The sequence below is a fragment of the Gavialis gangeticus genome, unplaced genomic scaffold, assembly GCF_001723915.1.
Source record: "Gavialis gangeticus isolate Ggan-Ray unplaced genomic scaffold, GavGan_comp1, whole genome shotgun sequence".
In the NCBI taxonomy this organism is placed as follows: domain Eukaryota; kingdom Metazoa; phylum Chordata; order Crocodylia; family Gavialidae; genus Gavialis; species Gavialis gangeticus.
In genome coordinates, this window is record NW_017729025.1 from 118,364,601 (window position 1) to 118,377,144 (window position 12,544).

Genomic DNA, 12,544 nt, shown 5'->3' on the forward strand with positions numbered 1-12,544 from the left:
ATTTTTTTTTTTTTTTTTTTTTTAATTAAAAAACAGGTACGACAAGTGGGTAAACAATGTGCACTGCTCTAAGCCCAAAGGCACGTGGGCCTGGGCTCTCTGACATGCATCAATACAGCCAGTGGCTGGCCAGCAGACATGAGGCCAATTTGTTACCGATGAAAGAGGACTTAGCCCTGTGGCTCACAAACCTTCTGGGTAAGATAAACTTTCTCAATTAAAATGCAATCATTGAGATATATCACACTTGCTGGTAAGGTAACACTTTGTCCCTCAAGTCAGCAGAAAATACTGTTTTCCAGATTATTTTCCCTCTCTGATAGAATAGCTGAATGGCTGCCTTTAAATAATGCAGTTATCAGCTAGGTCAAAAATGTCTCAAAAATACCATGCATCCACTTTACTTAGGCAGCATTCCTATGAACTTGGTCCTTAGTGGTTATTTTTCCATTGAGTTCATTTTGTGTTCTTCTGTATGCTTCAGTTGTTAAACTGAATGTGATTAATGTCTGCCATCACATGTCTTTGATCAATTACAGACCTCATTGAGATCAATGCAGGACTAACCATCTCTCATTCATGCAAAACAGAAGGGGCAGTTAAATGTCCTTTTGTAAAACAGTTGCTGAAATGATGGAGAACTGCTGCTCAAGGCAAGGCACTGCATACAGGCAAAGTTGATTGTAAACCATGTGAATGAAAGGTTTTTCTTAGTGGACTGATTGCAAATACAGGAGCTTGGGTATTGATTGATTGCAGTTGTATATATCTCCGGCTGCAAGATAGACACTGACCAGATAGCAAGTGGATAGTGAGAGAAGCAGTGTAATATGTGGTCCATAAGAGAGAGAAGAGACAGAGCTCCTTGAGAGAGAGGACTTGCTGGAAAGGCAGGCTTGGAAGGTGAACAAAGGTATGGGCTGCTGTTCCAACTGTGTTTTGGGAAGCAAGACCTGGCAATTTATCAAGATTTTGTCACAGAAGTATTTGATTTGTGTAATCAGTCAGTTTCTCACCTGGGAAGACCCCAAATATTGGTTAACCGATAGGGCTATGAAGTGCCGAAATATTAACATAGCTTCTATTCCAGCCCCTATGCTTTTTGTTTCAATTCCTTATTACTTCCTAGGTGTATTCTTTTGTGGCATGAGTGTTCCATTTTTACTCTTGGTTCAAGAAACAATTTTGGGAAAGCAGGGACAAGAAGGTGTTTGTGCAAAACCAGTTGTTTTGAAGTTATACACGCATAAGAAAAATACACAGTTCCTTTATTTTTCAGTCGGAGTGTATGGTTGTGCCTAATGTAAAAATGGACCAAATTAGAAACCTCAAATTTAGTTTGGCTTATATTCTTCAGTGGAAATCCAGTTAGTTCAGCTTTGACAAATTATACAATTGGTTTTAAATGTATGAATATGTCAGGCTAGTGGTTCCATGTTTGTGCACCAGAACTTTCCCTATTATCTATTTTTGCATGTGATTAGACAGAAATGTTTTTATCAATGTTTAAATGTTGCGCAGCTTGACAAGTTGCAAGTGCTCAATATGCGAAACATTTGTATCGTCTTAAGAATACAGTGAATGCATGTACTTAAAAGGAAAACAAAGGTCTTTCGGTCTGCACAAATTAGATAATTCAAGTTGGAGAGACTATAGGTTTTTGGAGCAAGGAATTATCTTTGTTTTGTATTTAAACAGCACCCAGCACATCGGGTCCTGGTCCATGAATGAGGCTCAAAGCTCTGCTAAGCTACAAATAATAATAATATTCATTTATCTTGAGTATGCATGGAACTCCTTCTTTGAGAAGCTCAGGGGAGAATTTAGACTAAATAGTTCATGAAGTCAAACTCAAGACGTAGTTTTTTGAGGTCCATATAGGTGAGGCAAGGCATTTTCTGATGAAAGCTGTATTTAAATCTTCTCAAAGATAATATCATGTAATAATCCAGTATATCTACTTCATTTGCTTAACCCCAAACTCTTTATTAGCATTCATTTTGCAACATTTTCTAAATGAAGGCAAGTATTATGACAAGGAATGTCCATATATATACTCATGGCTGAAAATTAAGTGTCAGTAGGTGGCACTCAAGAACATGCAGCACAGTCCCTTCTTGTGGGACATTAAAACAATGGTCATTTTTTTCTGCCATTGAGGAAAATAAAGACACAACAAAATGAAGTAATACCCAAAAGTCACAAAGAAGGGATTGATCCTTCAAGTCTTCTTCGCATGACACTTGCATTGAATTTTATGGGAAATTCGAAACCTAAAGTGTCCCGGTTAGTGCCAGAGAGGAGACAGAAATCTAGAATTCCTTACTTTTCACCTCCTTTTGCTACTATGCTAGTCTTCTGTTTTGATTACATTTAAGTCACAAGAAGCTATGTATGGATTCAACACTAAACGTACTAGTTCACTATTAAAGAAGAAAGTACTAATCTATAATGAATTAAGATGGAAACTTGATTGCATTTGGTAACACAGAGCTCTCATACTGACAGGATCAAGAATTAGGTCTCTTTACAGCTAGAAAGTCTACACCACCAGAAGACTCTGAAATAACAAGCATAATTCAAAATCTTATTTTTTCAAGTGCACATCAAAATGTGAATCTTCTCAATGGTGTTGTGAGAATGCATCTTTTCTTTTATTAAGTAGCATGTACTATTCAACAGGTTAACACATTCTCTCATTTTTTCCACACATGGACCCTCATTCACTTCTCAGGACTTGACTACATAGAGATACTCAGAAATTTAATCCAAGCTTACTAAAATTCTGAAGTTAAAGTAGGTTATTTAAAATATATTAAATCTCTGCATAGATGCTTTTATTCAGAATTAAAGTGACATTAATTTGATTTAGTTTAATTCACTTCCAAAGTCAATTGAGCTAAACCAAATTAAATCGACTTTAATTCTGAATAAGTGTTTACACAGGGATTTAATATAATTTAAATAATATACTTTAACATTAATTTGGAATACTTTTCCTAATTGTCCTTATTCAGATAAACCTTTTACATCAGATCAGCCCCGCTTTACACCAGAAAGAAGAATCGAGTCAGTGTTTTTAAAAATTGGCTACTCAACTAAGGTTTTTTTATCTGGCTGAATTAGGGTACATCTTGTTTCACCTGGCTCTTGTTCATTTATTTGCATTGTGTACCATTTAGGGTGCATGATAATCAGAGACACTTGTCTCCAACCATGATACATTTTTTTTACAAACAGACAAAGAATATATTTTATGCAAGCTTGTGGTCTGAATCTTTTATGGTTGATCTGGTTGGTGAAGATGTATGTCTAGGGTTTTTTCTACAGAGGGAAATAGATCATACCGAATGCTGATTATCAGTGGAAATTTAGATGAGCGTAATTTTACACCTAGTTGTACGGATTTTTTGAGCTCATAATTACAAACTTGAAACATGACAATATGCCAGATGAGATCATTAAAATAAATAAAAGTCTTGACATTAGATTGGAAGAATTAGGCACTGCAACTAGAATAAGTAATCTCAGGTTGATGGGAAATTTGGAAACTTGAGGGCTGTGTACACATACAAAACAAAGTTGGGTTTTGACCATTTAACTCTAAGAAGTTTTGCCTTAACTTTGCCTTGATTCAGCAGGAAGACTGCTTTCAAGTTAATTTTGATTGCCTGGCATGCATTTGGCTTATTATTTGTATAATTATGTCTGAGCAGCATGATGGTCAGAGTGTCTCACAGGGAGATTTCCACTGACCCCACAGCATCTGCATGGAGGTGGCTGCATATTCATTACACATGTATAAATAAACATCCAGAATAAAGTGTGTGGAGGAGGCAGAGGGATTGCTAAATTCCCAAAGGAAGTATTCCAGCAGTCAAAACAGTCACTGTTTTTGAGTTCTTAGATTGTTTCATAATGGAGGGTGGGGGGAGAAGGAAGAAGAGGTTCAGTGGAGGAAGGAAGAATGGCTTCAATTCTCTTGAGTAGAGACTGGAAGATTTGTACATTTTTTACTGTTAAATATTTGTAGCTCACATATGGGTATATAGTATGCTTCTATGTGGATTCAGGGTTTTTAGTAATGATTTTTGTTTCATGGCTCTTAAATACACTTTCATTGCCTATTCTCATAAAATATTCTTGACTTCACATTGCCCCTTATAGTTATTATATATTCTGCAATAAGAATGAGATTTTTTCACGTGCTCTGACCAATGAGTGGATCTAGGTTTTCACAAGTACTGAGCACTCGGCAGTTCCGGTTGTGAGATTATGACCATATTTTCAAATTGGAGGTCAGCACTTGAGTGTCATGAGCTCCTGAAAATCTGGCTATTTAGGCTGCAATGCTAGCTATATGTTTTGAAAAGGGACTAGCGTGTGGTTAAAGTTAAGCATGCCCATAAGAGCTTTGCATACTTGCTACACAACCTCTTTCTCCTACACTCTGGATAAATGCAGAAGGAGCTTACTGGGAATGAAAAGCCACTGTGCCAAGTCTGAAACGGGGATAAGGCACCTGTACTTCTCTCAAACTGGTTGCGTTACCAGGCTTCTGTTCCAATAAGTAATCTCTAGTAAAGAATAACTTCCATGCCTAGTTACTCCTGCTGGGATTCAAAAGGTATTGAAATTTCTGCCTTTCCAGGTATGAAACTAGGCTGCCAATTCTGAGCCACGGTAGACCACAAATAGAATTTAATGGCGGAGCTTTGTAGCAACTCCTGAACAGTTGGTATTGACCAACTGTTCAGGAGTTGCTGCAGAGCTCCAGCATTATTGGTGCTGATGTAATGTTGTTACTTTAACTCTTGTTACTTTAATGCGGACGCTGTATTAGTTGGTGGTTCTCCTTAGCCCTACCCTGCTGTGCTCCATCTGGGGATTCCTGGAATGACAATTTTAATAGGAAAGCTCAACTAGTTGTGTTGTAGGCATTTGTTAATAAAAATAACGTACCAGGCTTTGAGTTTTTTTAGCATGTGTATATGTGAGCTTCCTGTAATGCTTATGAAGCACTCAGGGGCCATGATAGGAGGGAAAGCACAGCATATTTTATCAATTTTACAAATGCTCAGTTTCGTGGGACTTTTCGTAAGCTTCTTAAACCTTACTGGGCATACTTATGAGCTGAGCACAGGGATTAGTAAAGTCACACTATACTAATATTACATCAGCATGCTGGCACTGTCCTTGTATGCAGAAGTCAATCTTCTTATTCTATATAGCCTTCCTGTAACCTTTTAAAACAATGCAACACAATATACAGCTTGTCTGTTCTAGTTGTACAAAATACACAACGTGATATCCCTGCGAAAGAGACAAATGAATATCCTCCTACCATATATCCAGAAGGTGAGAGTGAAGTGATTGCTGGCACAGCTATGCCGGTTAGGGATATTAATTTTTTATATAATTCTGATAGCCATAGTAAAGCTGGCAAAACTTTGTAGTATAGACCAGTTAGATATTTTCCCATCTCGCATCACTTAATTTCCTTATATTTTATTATGCCTCCATAGGTATTTTGTTGTTTTTTTCCTCAACATATGGCTGCTAATGAAAGTGTTCAAAACTTTCACAGTTTGACAAGTTAATGCATATTTTCATTTTTCACTTAATACGTCACATTTTGATTGAGAAAATAGTGACTTAAATTAGTGCTAGTTGTTAATGTGACCAGGCTTTTTATAACGCGGCTTCAGCCAGAGCTACTTATACTTGCTGGATTTATGTCAGGATCCTCTAAGTATCCAGCATCTTCCCTCAGCATCCTCCCTCTTCTGCAGCTCACAGATTCTCCAGCAAATCATGAAAAGCCTGTTCTGTTCCTCCAGATCAGCTTCTTTTGACCTTCGTTTATTTGCACAATCAGACACTTTTCCTTTTCTCTTACTTGCACTTCTTTTTTCCCTGCTTCTCTGTGAGTTCCTAAGAACCTCCCAAGCCTTATGGTTTTTAAGACTAGGGCCATATCTTCTTGTTTTGACAATTTTCCATGCTTCAGATCCCAACTTTTCTGTCAACTTGGTTGGATTGTTTCCCCTGGGCTTCAGTGATCCTATTGAATACTTGTACATGTGGCGCCATTACCATGTACACGTGGCAAAAATGTTGCTTTGTGTGGCTTAATGGCATCACGCTGTACACGTGCAGAAGTGTTGGGGATTTAAAATGAGTTTGCATTGTTGCAAACTAAATTACACCCTGATGGAGTTCAGTTTGCAATGATACATTGCAGCTATTAGTCAGGTCTCCCCTTGGCCACAGGAGAGGTGGGCAGGCTCCACAGAAAAAAAGGATCGGCCTTTTCTTTGAACAAAAGGATTGGCCTCAGTGGGCAGGCGCCTGCTGAAGGAAGAAGCAACGAGGGGCCCGTTCATAGATTTCATAGTCGTTAGGGCTGGAAGGGACCTCGTAAGATCATCGGGTCCAGCCCCTTGCCCAAGGGGCAGGAAGTCAGCTGGGGTCAAAGGATCCCAGCATGATAAACGTCCAAATGTTTCTTGAAAGTGTCCAGGATAGGTGCTTGCACCACCTCTGTGGTGAGTCTGTTTCAGGCCTTGGGGGTTCGGACAGTAAAGAAGTTTTTTCTTATATCCAGCCTGAAACGGTCTTGCAGGAGTTTGTGACTATTGGACATTGTCATCCCCTGGGGTGCTCTGGTGAACAGACATTCCCGCAGATCCTTATGCACTTCCCCTTATGTACATATAGGATGCCACCAAGTTACCCATGAGCCTGCGCTTCTCCAGCTGATGAGTTCCATGGCTCTCTTCATAAGGCCTGTTCTCTTGCCCTCTGATCATGTGCGTGGCTCTCCTCTGGACTCTCTCAAGCTTCTCCACATCCTTCCTAAATTGTGGAGCCCAGAAATGGATGCAGTACTCCAGATGCAGCCTCACTAGGGGGCTCTGGTCCTTCTCTCCATGGCACTGGTGCAGTGCCCCCTAGGGCCATCTGTGCAAGCTGCTAGTGGCCTGGGTGCTACCCCCGGATCAGGAAAGAGTTGGATTGGGCTGAGTGCTGCCTCTGAGCTGGGGCAGCACCTGGCCCACTAGCAGCCTGCCTGGTTGTCCCCAGGGGGCACTGCTGCCATGGATGGAAGGAACGGGACCCTCCACAACTCAGGGACCCTCAGCCCATTAGCAGGTTGCCCCCAGCTGCAGGCAGGCTCCGCCAGAAAAAAAAAAGGATCTGGCCCCTCGCTGTAACAGTGACGGAAACCCCTAAATTGAAACGTTAGGTTTCAATTAAAAATTGATTGTTTCAATTTAGGGGGCATAGAAGGCAACCCTAAGGACCAAACCCCACTCTCGTGTACAAGCACTCATTGTTCTAAGGTACTGGTTTTCAACCTTTTTCGGTCGGGATACCCCTGGCAGTCAGTTGATGAGTGGGGGTCTTCCGGCAGCTGGTCAACAACCGTACCCCCAACTGAAAACCCCTGTTCTAAGGTGCTGTTCTACGCCAGAATGGTGCAGCGTGGGTCAGAGGCAGTGGGCAGGCAAACAGAAGGACCTAGCTGCTGTCTCCATTTCTCCTTACTACAGCACAGGGGAAGTTCCCCCTGCTGCCGCTTCTCACTGCTGCAGAATTATGGAAGCATCCGCCACTGTCACTTCTCCCCACCACTGTGTGCTGAATGCTGCCAGAGCTCCATGTCTGTGGGCCAGACCCAATGACTCTGTGGGCTGAATATGGCCTGCAAACCATAGTTGCCAAAACCTGTTGCCATATGAATGAGAGTTATCAAAGTTTAATGAGTCCACACTGATCTAGGCTTATGAAAAGAGTAATGCAGCCTTGACAATAGTTGGTTGATTCCACATACACTGAAGTAGTGCTGTCTGGCTGGTTGTCTATGGGCTGCTTGTGGTCCCTGAGGGGTGGTGCTGGAGCTCCCAGTCCAGGTGCCTCTACCCAGATTGCTCAACTGATGGTGCTGCCAGAGTCTCTAGGCTCCCCATCCATCCTTCTGCTTCCATTTTTTACCTCCATTCCTAGCAATGCCATGAGGAAGTACAGCTTGTGAGGTGGGAGGAACTTGCAACCAGTTAGATCCATGACCCTGTGCAGCATGGTGGGGGTTGTTCACTGTGTAGTGTGGCAGTTAGGAGGAGGGGGACACAGGACACAGTGCTACTTGGGAAGAGGCATATAGCATGGCATGTGAACTGGGTGTCTGTGGCCCCCAACCCCTCAGAAATTGGACAGTCCTGCACTAGGGTATTTTTGGTACATCAGCCAACAAAAACGTATAGTTGAATCATGACATAGATCCGGCAACATTCATTTATGTGAGCAATTCTAATCCATGCACAAAGAATCCCAATAAAGAAATGGAAAAGCAACAGTTGCAAAATTAGGGATGAGGTTTATTTTCCTGTTTATTTTTACTCTTTAGCATCCGTTTTTAAAATATATGGTGCTATTACCATCTTACAAAACCATTGCAACTGCTTTTTTGTAATTATGGTCCTTTTAGAGGGTTTTTTTTTTTTTTTTTTTTTAAATGGAGTTTAATGTTTTTTCCATCCAAATGTATGAAGCCATTTTTTTCCCTTAGGCTATGAACATTATTCTTGTTTGAATCAATACATTTCAACTGTTAAATATGTCAGGGTGTCTGTTTTAGCAAAGAAATGCCACCTTTTGGAGCCATAAAATACGGTGAATTGAAAGCTGACACCTAATATATTTTTCATTAGATACAGATGTTCAATGCAAAACTCATTCTTTCAGCATCCATAAAAGGCAGCAGAACTAAAATGCTCAGCTTAATGTGCAAAATGCAATGATCAAACTGCTAATGCAATTTAGCATTGAAATAATGTCTGTGTATTGTTAAATGGTGATACAAGATAGAAAACTGTTGCTGCTTAATAAGTGAATAGGTTTGATTTTTATTGCCTTAACAATAACAGCAGAATAAGATATATCTATAAATTTTAGGACAGCATAAGCATTTAGAACTACAATTGCTTTACATAAGAAAATTGAAAGGACTCAGTACCTAAAAAATAAACCTTTCCATTTTGATTTAAAATAGTTTAAATGGAGATCTACATTTTATTAAAATATAATAAAGCCTTTTAAAAATAAAACAATTTGTATAGTGTGGCCATTCTTTTTATTAGTTTTCTGATACTTTCATACCTTTTGGCAAAGTCAAAGGGAGGAAAATTGAAAATATTTTTCATTATTAACAATAGAAAATGTAGGCCAACATGTTGGTGAAGGTATTAAGGTGCCGGGATGCTCACTTTTTGTATCTGGGGGCTATTAATTTAATTTTTGGCTCTAGCTGACTTACATGCACTACTAAAATAATGTCAGTTATGCATAAGCTACCACTGTGACAAACACTTGCAGTTCTGCTACTGCTCTTCTGCCACCTGCAGAAGTCATTAGGTACACTAGGGGCTACAATGTAAAATATACAGTGGAGGGAATGGAGGATAAAAATGAAGGAGAAAAAAGTCTTCAAGTTAAACAGATGTTCTTGGAAGTATAAATGTATTAGAAATATCAGGTTTAACATGAGCTAGAAGAGGTATGTATTTGGAGATCACATAAAGGTATTATATTCATCTTTGGTTTTAACCTACACAATGAAGATTGGGGATTGCTTGCCTGAAAGTTGGTACAGTATTGTCAAACTACCCAATAGCTTTCAAAGGGATAGTCAATTCCATCCTACTGCATTATCCATTTGATTATTTTTCGCTTTTGGTTATTACTGTTTGCACGTAGCTTCCTCCTCATTAGTAACTGACCCTGATTGCCAGTGCATAAGCTCAACATTAAATGTTGTAGATTTGTACTTTATATTCTTGTTTACCTCAATTATTTTGGAGCTGGTTTAATACAAATGTTTCCTGAAATGAATAGGATTGTTTTTTTTACTTCTCCCTTTCTTTTTATTTTGAGAAAGTAAAAAAGCACAACCATTTTTTAGATCTACTTTTTCTCATTTTTGCCTAGCAAATGGAAGAGAGAGATGTGAAAAATGAGTAGGATTTTTTTTATAAAAAAAACCAAACCCATCCTTTTTACAAATACAAACAAATCGGGTTTTAAAACTTTTTAGTGCAAAAAAGAAAAAACCCCAACAATGTTGCTTTGGTCAAAAAGCCATTTTGAGTCAAAACTAATTAACAAAAATGTCACCTTGCTCTAATTGTTAACAAACCTCTATTTTCTTTCTCAAGAAGAATTCTGCAATTTCTAAAAGAAGAAATCGGGAGCTAATGGGGATGGTAATGAAGTAGAGGTCTTTTCTCCTTGAAGTTTCTGGTTTTAACTTTTCCTGCATTGGCAGTGGCCAAAAAAAAAATATTTTTCTGACTGCTGTCCAGTAGGCTAGGTAAAATAAGTTGTTGATCTGAATCTAGTACCTAAATGACTAAGATACACATTACAAAAACAACTATCAATATTAATAAAAAGGCCAAGGATTGAGGCTAGATCCTATTTTGACGGCAGTGACTTGGCACCACTGAATACTGAAGTAGGACATTTTTTTTTTTTTGTCCCTAAAGGACATTTGGGGAATTTTTTGTCCAGCAGAAATACTGAAAAAATGAAAGAGGAAAAAAATAGTTTTTATTTAGAAATGCTGTCAAGGGGTTTCATGGGTGTTGCAGTGTGGGTTTCTCATGCTCATGTTCCTTTCAGACTACTTCTCATTTGATGTACCTTGATTTCTTTGCTTAGAAAATTGAGATACTATATTAGGGAAATCCCTGACAATATATTAGGATTTTGACTGGGGTGTGCTAGTACTCTGCTGGTACTTACAAACCTCTGAGTAGTGGCAATAGAATATTGGTGCCTTAATCTTCCCTGCTTTTTATCTGTAGCACTTCATAGGGAGGGATTTTTTTAATTTATTATTATTTTTTATTTTGCTCTCATAAGGTGGTTTGTGTGCATGAGGTGTTTGAGTGGACAATTCTGTTGGTGCCTTGCAAGATCAAGCCCTAAATTAACACTGAATGGAAATGTTCTGTTCCTCTCTGCTTGGTCTCTGCTCATAGAGAATAAGAAGTGTTGTCAGGTGACCATGTGGGGGAAGATTTCACTTGACTGCCTATTTGTACTTGTTATGAAAATAAATTTAAAACATACTGCTAGATTGTCAATCTGGTATATTTTAATGGTGCTAAAACAAAACTTTGTTCCTACTTAGTCAAAAATAGGTGAAATAAGATTGACACAATCTGTTATGTTATTTAGAGTTTTCTTACAAAACTCGATTGTTAGGTTGAACACTTATGTCAAACAATTAAACACCTTCCGAAAGAAAAGATGTTTCTTTCCTTATGTTGTTTCAGTGCCAGAGAATCAGAAAGACTAAGGGTGCAGACCAAAGTGACAATTTTCACCTGATCTGGCCGCAGAAAGTGGTTTATAGCCTTGAGCAACACAAGTGCGTGGCTTCAGACTGCTTCAAAAGCAGCCAATCGGGCAAAAATCTGAACCCTTATTGCATGAGAGGTCAGATGAAGATGTTTTAAAACAGAGCATCTTTTGTAACTTCTGTCTGCGCTGCCTCTCAGCTTGTCACTGTTTTCAGAATGGGAGGGGGGGAAAGGGGGCAGAGGGAGTTTGGTCTGGGTCTTTTTGAGCCCCTGCTGGAGAATGGGGTGGGTGGATTGGAGGCCCCTCCCCACCCCCCAGCAGCTGCAGAATCCTAGAATGAGCTTCCTCTCCTCCCTTTCTTTCCTCCCATTCTGAAACAGGGACAGACTGGGACAGAAAAGGGGTCATTGTTAGGGGAAACTGGCTGCAGTTGGCAGCCAGCAGCTAGTCTCCCCTCCCTCCTGCAACCAACAGTGAACTTCTGTTTGGTCTGGGGTAATGCTGTAACTCAGAATGCTTCCTGCAAAGCATTCTGAGTTACAGCGGGGAGCTGCACTTCTGTCTGCACCTTTAAATGATAAAAGCTAAGAGCAATGTAAATTATTCATTTAGAGCCTTATTCAAAGCCCACTTATGTCAGTAGAAAGACTTTCATTGACTTCAGTGGCCTTTGGCTAATGCCTTCATTCTTGCAAATCCAGGATTACATTTGCTGACAAAGATTGTGTCCATGTTAATTTTCTTCTTGCTTTTCAGGTAGGGAGATAACAGCAGAAACTTTCATGGAGAAACTGGATAATGGTGCCTTGCTTTGTCGACTAGCTGAAACCCTACAGGAAAAATTTAAAGAAAACAGTTTTGATGCAAACAAACCTGGTAAAGTAAGTAGTAAATAATACATTCATGCTCATAAAATTGTTCCATAATCTAATCTTTCTGAGATGTTCAGAACTTTTATTTGTGGAAATTTCACTATTGCATATCTGGGAGCACTGTTCCACATTAAAAAAAATGGCATAATGTAAATATGCATTTTTTTAAATTCTTTGTATGTTAAAGTTGTTATTTCTTAACAAGTTACGCTGTTAGATCAGTAACTCTGGTGCCTTGACAATTCTATTATGGGGCTCTACAGCAGCAGCAGTATGTCTTTAAACAGCCAGGAAACCACAGC

General features: G+C 39.3%; 1 protein-coding gene across 6 annotated transcripts in view; it reads left to right on the forward strand.

The window, feature by feature from the left end:
* GAS2 (growth arrest specific 2) overlaps positions 1–12,544 on the forward strand; it is a 226,703-nt gene that overhangs the window by 19,120 nt on the left and 195,039 nt on the right. For all 6 annotated transcript variants that reach the window (XM_019519480.1, XM_019519478.1, XM_019519475.1 and 3 more), the window contains 2 exons: positions 37–198; positions 12,127–12,251. In XM_019519480.1, the coding sequence (XP_019375025.1) occupies positions 57–198; positions 12,127–12,251 (267 nt within the window). In that variant the 5' untranslated portion in view covers positions 37–56. The remainder of the gene's footprint in view (positions 1–36; positions 199–12,126; positions 12,252–12,544) is intronic.